Source organism: Epinephelus moara, chromosome 9 (assembly GCF_006386435.1).
Source record: "Epinephelus moara isolate mb chromosome 9, YSFRI_EMoa_1.0, whole genome shotgun sequence".
Lineage (NCBI taxonomy): Eukaryota > Metazoa > Chordata > Actinopteri > Perciformes > Serranidae > Epinephelus > Epinephelus moara.
This window is the reverse complement of record NC_065514.1, coordinates 18,082,739-18,094,986: the sequence shown is the minus strand read 5'-3', so window position 1 is coordinate 18,094,986 and position 12,248 is coordinate 18,082,739. Positions and strand designations below refer to the sequence as shown.

General features: G+C 42.4%; 1 protein-coding gene across 1 annotated transcript in view; it reads left to right on the top strand.

Moving 5' to 3' along the window:
- The window catches only part of sh2d3ca (SH2 domain containing 3Ca), a 73,187-nt gene that overhangs the window by 44,771 nt on the left and 16,168 nt on the right, over positions 1–12,248 (top strand). The window contains exon 5 of the mRNA XM_050052846.1: positions 11,162–11,290. Within this exon, the coding sequence (XP_049908803.1) occupies positions 11,162–11,290 (129 nt within the window). The remainder of the gene's footprint in view (positions 1–11,161; positions 11,291–12,248) is intronic.

Sequence of the window (12,248 nt, the reverse complement as noted above, 5' to 3'; positions counted from 1 at the left end):
AAAACAAGAAGCAGTAAGATGAGTAAGGTGGTGGTGGCTGATGACTCTGAGGTGGGTGGCTGATGAGTCTGAGGTGGGTGGCTGATGAGGCAGATGAATCTGTGAAGATTAAGCAGTGATGGGGAGGTGGAGGGTGCGCAGAACTGCATCATGAAATAACTAAGATGATAGGCTGACAGAGAAGGTGTGTCACTCTGCTAATGGTCGATTGTGAATCAGCTGTGAAATGGCTGATGACTCAATTGACAACCCTGAACAATGACAGCATGAGATAGAGAGTGAGCATGCGTGCAAGGAGTGAATGGCAGGNGCTGATGAGGCAGATGAATCTGTGAAGATAAAGCAGTGATGGGGAGGTGGAGGGTGCGCAGAACTGCATCATGAAATAACTACAGGCAGAAAAATAGCCATAAAAAGCATAAAACAAGAAGCAGTAAGATGATAGGCTGACAGAGAAGGTGTGTCACTCTGCTACTGGTCGATTGTGAATCAGCTGTGAAATGGCTGATGACTCAATTGACAACCCTGAACAATGACAGCATGAGATAGAGAGTGAGCATGCGTGCAAGGAGTGAATGGCAGGATGAGAAAGAAAAATTAAATCCTAAGCATGAAAAGATTTGTCTTCCTGACCAAACTTTTGCTAGAGCTTCATTAGCCCAGTGAAGCATTAGCACACAGTGGGTTCCACAGGACACAGTTGATACTACTGACCACTCTGATGTTAAATGATTCAGGCTGTAGTTGGCGGTTGCCCTCTTTAGCTCTGCGTCCCATATGCAGTAGGTGACTAATTGGCGCAGTGATACTGACACTGCAATGTGGTCACAGCTGTGTGTTTATAGAGTATTTTACAACGGCTTTGAACGCAGCTCAGCCAGTCATAATCAAGGACTGGTACGATCTGTTCTATAAAGGACACGTGTTTACAACTTGTGTTTTATTTCCATAGTTGTGGCCTTCATACGTATAGATAATAGAAAGATTTTACCCCTCAACATTACTGATGATATAAAGGGACACAGTGGGAGGTCGTAGCTTTATAACTGTGTTCAATAGATGAAGCATCATATATAATGGGACATGTTTTACACACACAAGACCACAGTATACAACGATATCATTTTAAGTGGGGGAAGGGAGCTTTAAGGGTTGTTACCCAAACTGACCTAATGTGCTGAGATGTACCAGAAGCTGTGGCTCACACAGTGCTGCGGTGTCAAGGATGATTCTAACAGACATTTTGGGTGCATTCGCTTTTGTTTTTACTTTCACAAAAGGGCGCTCTTTCCACTGGGGATGTGAGGTCCCCTTAACTTTTTAACAGTCTTCTTACTGCCCTGCCATCACAATTTAGATGAGTGGAGTTGATAAAAATGTTGATATGCTCATCAAGGTCACTTCCAGTTGTCAGAGCAATTAAGCTTTATGAGCCGAAGAGAGCGGCTTTCTTTTCCCTGGGGTTATGTCTCGCAGGTCTCACATGAAGGCAACTGTCTTATCCTGCATAGGACTACGACAGGTGCTATTCAGTCCTGGAGATATACCCCAAACAATTTGGCACAACTGGGTACAAAAAAGAAAGTTATCTTTATTTTTATTGCAGTCAGTGTTTTCCAATAAGAGATGCCTTATGTGAGAACCACTGGGGAAAAAATCAAGTAGATACAGGGTCTGCATTGGCAGTAACGCAGGAACAAAATGGAGGAAATAGCATTCTTGTGTCTTCTTTTTTTAAATTTGCCTTTGTCACTGTCTCCTCATGTCTAAAAAGTCTATTGAAATTGAGTTAATAGAGAAAATGGGGTTGAGAGAAGGGAGAAGATAACCTCCGAGGACCTGGGAAAAGTGAGAAAAGAGAAAGACTGTGCTAATGGAGAAAGCCAAAATGTACAGCAGAAGGAGAGAGTAGTTTGGAGGAGCCATGCAGTGCAGAGTGGCACTGCGCTTCCTGCAGTCTCAGTGGGAGTGTAGCTGTATGTCATATCCTGTCCACCAGCTGTCACTCAATGCAGGGGGTCTCTTCTCTGACACCGCACTGACTGACAGCTCACACCGCACCTCTATATATATGTGTGCGGGTATATATAGTTCATATATCGGCATCCAGCTGCCTCAAGGGGTGAATGTCCTATGTGTGTTTGTGTGTGTACATGTGCATGTAGGAGATACTCATTCCAAGCGACAGTAGAAGGTCACTGTTATCAGTCTCATATTCTCTTCCTGTCTCTCCACCCGTCGTCACTCGCTCTCTGTCTGAAGCTGGTTCTCTGATACTGTCTGATCTTATGAGACATCAGCACTGTTATTTTTATCTCTGTGTTTTTTGGAAAGCATGGTATATCCCATTTGTGACAAGTGCTTGCGCATACTGCCTCACAAAACAGTGGAATCAGTGCTGCAAATATATAAATAGCTCTTTATCTCAGGATCTGTGAGTTCACTGCTCTTACTTACAGTCAGAGCTCTGATTCTCATCCCGAGGACCCAGACAGGTTTCTGGATCTAATTTGTCTCTGTTTCCTCGCGTATGAATCAGTTAGGTTTCTTTTCATTAATTTTGTTCTTGAGTTTTTGTCACATGAGATCATGTGAAACAATGAAGTCTGCATCTGCTCCACAGGCAGACAGTCCTACTCAAAGAGACATGCCTAATTACTAACAGCATTTTTCACCTTGTAAGAGTAGGGTTACTCCAGAAAGTATTTAAAGTTTTCAGTTGTACTTTAGACCATCGTCTGGAGCAAGTACAGGTGTCAGGAAGCAACATCTAATAAATACCATGTGTGTCAGCTGATTGCACCGCTGCATTAATTAGGCTGATAGGAAGGAGACTCTTGGCGGATGTGCTAGCACGCTAATCTGTTTACATGCAAGCTGCTATAACACCGTTATCTAATATACCACACGGGCTGTGCTTTTGATGTTTCATGTGTTGTTATTTAAAAAATGTTGCAACGGACACATTGCAGTCGGATTTGATTATTGAAAGGATGTTTGTTGTGTTTTTATTGCAGTGGCATTAAGCTGCATCCTCTTCACTCTGTCATTTGACATTTCTCCAGCTGCTTTGTACAGAGTTGGTGGGAGTCTTTTGCAAGGTGTATTGCACATTGAAGAATCATAGGGACAACTCTGTGATAAATAATAAATATAATATGTAACTGTAACTTATATTTAAGGGTTGTGGTTTTTAAAATCTGGTTAAATATAAGTACAAATTATATTGATATTAATGAAGGTTGTCATAGCCTATTTTGGAAGGAGGTTGGCTTCATCGCAATTTGCAGCAGGCTGATTATGAGCTTTGCAGGCAGCACTTTTTACTATGATGTAAAGAGTCTTACAAATATTAACTATGCAGATGTTTTATGTGCTTCTTCACTGATTAGCTACTGTACAAGTATGGAAAGATTACTGACCAGGCCTACTGGGCACAGGCTCAGGAGCCCAAAATGTCAGGTGCCCTCCTGACCCTCACCTGCAAAATGTCACGCAAATTAAGATAAACTTCATTGATCCCCAAGAGGAAATTCATTTTTTCCACTCTATGTCATATACACACGGGCCCGAAATACACACACATGCACAAACAGGACCTATACATGCATTAAATGGAGAGATGTCAGAGTGTGGGTGGTTCCCATGGACAGGTGCCCTGACCAGAAGGGGGTTCGGAGCCTTCCTCAAGAGCACCTCGGCAGTGCCCGAGAGGCAAATTGACACCTCTGCAGCAACCAGTGCACACCTTATGGTCCGGATGGGGACTTGAGACAGTTTCCAGTTCCCAACTCAAGTCCCAATGGACTGAGCTACTGCCAACCCCATACACATACTGACCCTGAAAAGACTCAAAATAGACACAAAGATATGCAAAGGAACTGCAAAGAGAACCCATAATACTACCAAAACAGTCAAAGCAACCATAAAGCGACTCAAAATGTCACCCACAAAATGACCTCAAAGAGAAACAAAATAACTACAAAAAGACACGAAACAACCACAAGGAGATATAAAATGACTACGAAGAGATGCAAACCACTACAAAGTGATGGGGTCTTTTGCATATGTGTGCCCAGGGGCCCAGTGTCTCATCAGCCACCCATTAGGACAAGTAGACAAGCTAGCAGTGCTATCAAAAACTAGTTTGGACCTCGGTGGTCCCTGTTGATCACGTGATGCTCGCCTTGCAGGTGGTAGTGGTCCAGCGAGAGTCTCTCCTCGTAAGACACATCGGCACACATCATCAGCTGCCCTCAACATCAGTTAAACAGCTTGAGTTTTTAATAAAGCCTTAGGCCACTGTTTGAAGAAGGTTATCATTCATGTATACACTGGTCAGTTATTTCTTTGTCTTACTGTAGTGTGCATACAAGAACACTTTGTGTGATAAGGTAGAAAAGCGCTTCAAGAGTGCAGCCCATTTACCGCAAGAGTGACTGTAACTCCAACAAAAATCCAAGGGTATTAAGTCAGGGACATTGCCAAATATTTTTGAAAGGGTTCAGGCTTGTTAAAGTGCAGTGGCTCAGGTTGACTTCAGGCTGAACCCACAGTGGAGCTCTCTTTATTGCATCACTGCAAAAGCAGTTTCATTAGCTTTGATTCAATGCCACTCTCACCTTGCTAAGAAAAAAATAAAGGGTAAATATAATGTTACGAGCGCTCCCCTCTAATGCTCATATCATTTTACATGTGTGTTAAAGACCATTATACCCGTGTGAACCAGTGTGAATGTAACAGTGGAAATCAGGCTGGAGGGCACAGAGGGATTATAACAGTCTGGAGAGGGGTGATACTGGCCACGCACTTACACATAAACTCCTATAATGTGCCTGTGTGTGTGTGTGTGTGTGTGTATGTGTGTGTGGGTGTGTAATGGGAGATAGGGGGATTCAAGGGTCTTTATGCAATAATCCTGGTCTCCATCTCCCCAAAAGAGGGGATACATATAGTTGAAGGGGGCGAGAGGAGGAGAAAGAGAAAGCAGATCAAGGGATAGAAAGGTTCTTAAAGAATCGGACCCCTGACCTTCATGTGTGTGTTTGTGTGTGTGTGTGTGTGTGTGTGTGTGTGTGTGTGTGCATGACCAGGAGGTGGGATCCCCCCACCGCCATGCCCAAACCCAGCCCCCTTCCTCCCCCCACTGTCACCACCACTTGGGGCGTTACCATGACAACGGGGTTAGAGGCTAGCCCACGAGCTGCAAAAGAAAGGAGATGCATACTGACGTGAGCTCAGATCTAAGTGCTGCAGTCTGTTTAGACTGCATTCCTCTCTTTTGTTGGTGCTTTTTTTTTTTAAACTAGAATGTGTTCCTCGTTTTTTTCTCCACGTTGCATCCATGCTGGTAAATGCCAGAGACTTTTTTTTCCCCTTCCCTGCAGGGTTTTCTACTTGTCAGCAATTATCTTCCATTTCATTTCTCATTCATGCCTTCGCTCTCGGAGTTGTTTGTTTTTAGTCGCATCTCCTCAAATTGCTCAAGGTACTTGGCTTTGTGCTCCTTCCGCAAGAATTAGCAAAACAAACTAGTTCAACCACAAACAACAACATGCTGATTTGTGCCAGAGTTAACACTCCACCCCACTGTGCTGTGCATTGTAAATACCTGTGGCTGTATATTTTTGACTTACAAATTGCATACATTGATGAGGTGGTTTTAGTTGAATCTTGCATCAAATGCTCATTAATGTTATTTTAAAGCTGCATGCAGGCACATAAAAGAATACAGCAAGCATGCAAACTGGACAAAGTAATAAACATATAAAAATTCAGTGTGGAACAGACCACGGAGCTGCAGTGACACACACACAACATGCTAAAAAAAGGCGTGTGCGTGCATAATATATGTATAAATATGTGCATAAATTTAGAATTTCTCCCCATTATCATCCCTTTCATTTATTTTCCTTTTAGGTCCTCCATTTTTTCTCTTACTGATGTTGAGTGATAGCAGTGTCAATTTTCACTTGGTTAGGGTGTGGTGACATCATCAGTCGAAACCGTCTAATTGGCCGGCTGCGAGGGAAAAAAGGCTCAAGTGCATGCCGGTGTAAATTAGGTGATGAATCATACTGTGTTGTTACCTATAAGTCATATTCATACATGTATACATGCCCCAAACCCCACAGCCTATTCCTTGACTCACCCCCATCCATTCAAAGCACAGCCACTATTATAAATGAATGTATCTAAGCTTGTCTTTATATTAACAGTGCTCTTATCTCTGGTAACCCTGATGTTACTTTCTTTGCAGCTCAGACCAAAAATAGAGCCCCATCCATTAATAGTGCCACCCATGTAGAACACACACACATGCACACACGCCTATATGGATGAAAGCACACCCACACACATCCTGCATGTGCACTCACCAATCACTTTTCCTCTCTTGGCCCCCCTGGGGAAACAAAGTCCTGCATCAGCTGCTAAATTGCCCAAACTCTCTCATCTGCTAATGGGCTACCTGTCTTCCTGCATATCTGCCTCTCTGTCTACATTAATGAGTTTTCCTTATGTCTGTCTGTCTGCCTCTGTGCCTTCCTGAATGTCTGATGTCTCGTCTTTGTGTATGCAGGTTGTTTTTGTCCGTCTGTCTCTGACCTGTCTGCTTCTGTGCCTCTTCTGTCGGTCTGCCTCTTGGTTCATAAATCTGTTGGTGTCTGTGTTTTGGAGCTGACGTTCTTTGCTGCTCTGTTTGGCTGTTGTGTTCATAGATCCACTCTCTTAATTGCCTAGACTTTCAATATCTTTCAAATGAAATATGGTCATGTACTGTGTGCTGCTACTAAACCCAAAGGAAACACACAACACAGCAAATAGGGGGCCTTCTTACATTTGTATTTTAGTATTTTTCCAGTAGTGTATATAGTTCTTATTCTTTTTAATTTGATCTAATTGGTATTTTTTCACTTTTTTCCTTTTTTCTCTTGCATCTGGTTCTTGAGCTGCTGTAACATGTGAATTTACCCGACGTGGGAAAAGTCTTGTCTCATCTCGTCTCGTCTTGTCTTTGTCTTGTCTTTGTCTCGTCTTGTCTCATCTTGTCTCATCTTGTCTTCGTCTCGTCTCGTCTCGTCTCTTCTCGTCTCGTCTTTGTCTCGTCTCGTCCTTGTCTTGTCTTGTCTCGTCAGCAGTAAAAGTACAAGCTGCGGTTACCGTAGTAATAGCAGAAATAGTTGCTCTGTTACTACTTCTGCTGCAAATAAAACATGGATACAAACTGTAGTTTTGTAGTGTACTACTAGTAGTAATAATATAACTTCTGCTACAGTCTGTGTCCATGTTTTTAGAAGTAATAGTAGAAGTAGTAGTAAATGTCTTGTTAGAAATGGTAGCAGCAGTGAGAGTGATATAAATTCGAAAGTCAGCAGTGGTATGGCAGTCGCAGTAGTGCTGATAGTAGTATTTGTACCAATATTAACATAGCAGTAAGAGCATGCTCAGGACATGGACGCCATGATGAGTACGTTCTATGCATGTTGGACAACCCAGTGAAGTTTTATACGTCTCATGGCGTCAGTAACTCCCTGGATACTAAGATTGTCCCCAAAGTCTGACCATAAGAAGGAGGGGACTCGCATCCTTATTGTGGAGGGCTTTCTGCTTTACACCTACGTTGCATTATTTTCATCCCATATTTACAATGCAAAAAGAGGAGGTGCTCTAGGAACTTATTTGATGGCCACGTCTGGCCCATGTATTCGAAACATAAGAACATAGAGTAATAGTAGCAGCTGTAGTCATATAAACACATATATGTCATAACTAACAGCTAACAACCCTAGAAATGTTTAAAATTGGTAGTAGAAGTACTAGTAAAAGAAGCAGGCTATTAATTGTAGTGATACTAGAATAACTAATAGTAGTGCTTGTCGTAGTAGCAGCAGTAATCATGGCAGTTTTCTAACAGTGATCTAAGTATTATTTGGATGATATCAGTGATGTACAGTAAGTATTGGTAGAAATAAGTGTGTAGTATAACCAATAATATTAGTAGCATTAGCAGTAGCACACAGTCAGCACACAGTTACTGTAGTTGATGAAAGATAGAAGACTTTACACATTCTTGCACACCAACAGGCAAATGAACATAATGATATGTTGCCATGGCAACCAAGGACTCAGCATAGTGGGGGTCTGCATTCACCTATTGTAATTATAATAGTAATATCCTACTGGTTTTTGTAGATGTCTCCCATTGTACTTCATACCGTCACCAAGGAGGTTTGTCTCTTTGTCAGCAGGATTAAAGTAAAACTACAGTCCCAGATTTTGTGAAACTTGGTGGAAGGGTGTAGCACAGGCCAAGGTAAAAACCCATTACATTTTGGAGCAGATCACGGAGCGGATACAGGAATTATTTTCCCCTTTTGTTAACATTTCGAGATTGGGTGTTTGGCCTTGGTGGAGGTCTGCGTTCTCCAGGAACTCTTCCAGTTCCCTTTGTTTCGACCCCTTTTTTCGCCATTCAACACATTTCACCTGAATGGAATTTTCTGTTCTTTATTCTCGCACTTCTACTTCATCTCTGTTGTCCCCTCTATCTCTCTCTGTAAGAGGAGAGTGTGTGTGCTATCACAGCACAAAGTCTCTGTGGTTGAGTTGAAGTTAAAAGGGGGAAGACATTTCCCAGTGAAACAGGCATACAAGGAATACAGGAGTGTCTCTGCAGTATTAACATAGGATAGACTTAGATTGAAGGCTACTAGTGTGTGTGTGTGTGTGTGTGTGTGTGTGTGTGTTAGATACTTTCTGTTTCCCTCATATGTTAGAAGACAGAAAAGATTATATTTTCCGTCTTTGTCAAATTACTTTCTCTGCTTTATTGTCAATCCATTTTCCCCCCTCTTTGAATGTGTCCCTCCTGATGTCAGCCTATTCCATGAACCGTATCATAAATAGAGCCCCACTGACATTTCAATTTGCCCCATAACCCTTCATATACACACACACACACACACACACACACACACACACACACACACACACACACACACACACACNTTTCCAGGGAGACAAGGAAAAGCAATAACTGCACACTTGACCCCTCTGCTCTCTTATTGGCCTCTTCTCCCCTTCACATGTACACTCACACACCTCAAATCTAATCTGGGAGAGTGAGCCTCCACGGCGATATTCCTCCATCTTCCCCCGAGGATTGGAGAGGAGCAGGGAGAGGAGGAAGTTAATAATTTCATCTTGCAGTGACCTGGAGACGATAAGATCGATTGTTTGGCTCTTGTAGTCCCCTCATATCACACACACTCGTGCGGGAAGGCGGATACACACCCCACACACACACAGATTATCACAGCTTGCCATCCCCACTCACACTCTCTTTGTTAGTGTCGCACACACTCAGCAAAAGTTCAACAACTTGCTGAAACTTTATGATTGTGGTGATGAACAGAGAGGAAGAGGAACAGTGGGCAAGAGGGAAAAGAGTGTGCCTGAGAGAAAGTAGGAGAAAAACACTGAGCCTGGGATAGAGACGGGGAGACAGAGGGAGAGAGATTGAAGGAAAATATTAGGGGGAACGACAGGCCAGCCTTAGCGACAGGGCTGTTTACTGTTTATTTTGGTCTCTAGTCTCATTTCTCCTCATATTGGCAGAGTCGAGATGAGTTCCTTTTCGCTGTTTATTCCTGTGTGGATTTCTTGTGTTTTGAGGTTATTTGTGTAAGAGTTTAAGTTTGTGTGTGTGTGTGTGTGTGTGTGCGTGTCCCCTGTTTGCCTCTAAGATCATCTCTGAACTCAATCTTTCCACAATCAGCGGTTGTTATGGTGTCGTCATGTAACATCAAGGTCCCAGTGTGGGATTTCTTATTTTTTCCTGAGTAGATCAGATACTTGAACACATACTGTCTTCAGACATCTTCACTTATTGTGCATAGTTTCTTCTCAGAGTTTGTCGACTGAAACAATCCAGTTGTCAGTACCACCGAAAGCCTCCTTCCCACTGGACAAAAAGCCGGCTAACACCCACTAACACCTGGCTGTTGTCTTTGTTATCTCAGACACAAACTCTGTGCGTCTCTGCCCAAACAGCACTCGAACATCCTTCCAAATTAGTCGGCACTGAGCTTGAATGAGAGACTACATAAGTAACAGACATAAAAAGGAAGTAACAACCGTAACTTTTTTTTCACTGGGCTCCCTGCTTTTACTGTTTACTAATCTTGTTTCCTGGTGCATTTGTGACGCTGAATGTGACTTACCAGTAGAAATACGAAAGGCATACTGGTCTTCTGGCAATGGGAAAACAGTCTCTCGCCTTTTTAACGGCTTTTCCTGCGTTTAAAGAACCTGCATATACACATTAATTATCTCAGACACACACAGTTGAGGAGTATTTGTATTTAAATAACCATAAAAATATTCATTTTTTCTTTATTTTCATGTTTTACAACCCAGATTTAACCCAAGCGCTGTTCTCAGTGCAAACAGAAATACGAAGCTTTGAAATCTAAAATCTGATCTATTTGTTTGTGTGTGTGTGTGTGTGTGTGTGTGTTGGTGTGTGTGTGTGTGTGAGCGTGTGTATTTGGCATGATTATAAGCCATCCTGGGTGACCACACTCGAAAAAACTGAAGCTAGGTCTCCACTATACATGAGAACAATGAGAGCGTACTCATGATGATTTCTCCCTCTTAGTAATCAGGTCAGGGTCGATTGGATTGTTTCTTTCTTTTGTGTGTGTGTGTGTGTGTGCTTGAGTATGTGTGCGCATGCTTGTGGCAGACAGCACACACTGTTGCTTCCCTGCAGTGTCACCTTCTGTAACACAGGTGTGTGTGCGTTTTGTGCATGTCTGTGTGTGCGCTCTACGTTCTGCTGTAGCTCGGAAGCATACGCCCATGTTACAGTGTTACTATACTGCAAGATTTTTTTTTTTTTCATGGTCTGAACTGAAGTATTTTTCATCACCTGTCTGTATTGTAAATTGTAAATTATGCGCATATAAATAAATGTATGTACCTTCGTCGCTCTTGGAAATTAGATCCAAATCTCTCTGGGATTTACCTGAACAAATACAAGTTATATAGAGGCTAATCTGTGGCTCATTTCCATGTGAATAGGCTGTATGAGCTTCATGTGAGGAGTCCCATGTGTAAACTTCCTCCCACTCATGTCTTGTGTGTTTGTTCCACGCAGTTCTCCAAGGAGAAGTACCTGCTGGAGTCTCCCCCCGAGAAACTTCGTAAGGAGCTGGAGGAGGAGCTGAAACTGAGCGCTGCTGACATCAGGAGCCATGGCTGGTACCATGGACACATACCCAGAGAGGTAAACAAACTGTGAGGTCCACTGTGGAATCTGTATACATGCACAGCAGAGTACAGAGAGAGTCGTGACACTGCGAGTCCTGAATGGGTGTTTGAGAACAGATGGATGCACAGATACCACATCTAACGCAGTGTATCTGCGAGGTAACGCACTGCCTGTTTACAGTATGTCCCAGCACATACACTGGTACACACATATATATACAGTACACATGCTTGCAGCCCTCACGAACGAAGTATTTTAGAGCTAAAATTATTAGACAATTAATGGATTAGTCGATTGACACAAAATGAATCAGCAGCTATCTCATTTTTCAAGGAAAAGCTCATTCATCCTCTGATTCTCACATGACAGAATTCACCACTTTCGGTTGTGTCGTATCATTATAAATGGAATTTATTTGGGTTTTGGATTGTTGGTCAAACAAAACAACACACTTAATAAGATCACCATGGACTCCAGGGGAATAGTCCCACTTTTACATTGTCTAAATCACATAGTCTAATGCAGAGCTGTGGACTCAAGTCACAGGCTTTGGACTCAAATTTGTCTGTTCCTGGCACCGTCTTAAGATCTGTGGTGATCAAGCACCTAAATTATGGACTGCTCTGCCCACACCCTTGTGGTTTGCTGACTCTGTGGTTTCTTTTAAAAGCCAGCTAAGGACACATACCTGTTTAGACAGGCATTTTGGTTAAATAGATATATATATATATATATATTGTGTATTCTTGGTGTGTATTGTGTTTTGCGTTTCGCACTGTGCTCTTAGTTTTGCACTTTTAAATACAGGGCTCGGGTGGTCCTTTTATCTGCTATGATTTCTTTGTTGTGTGTTGTAAATGTCCTTGTGTGTATATATGTCTGCCAAAAGAGCTTTGCAAATACACTTCACTTACTTACAAATCTGATGACTTGAGACTTGACAAAATCAAAAAAAGACTTGCAACTTGACTTG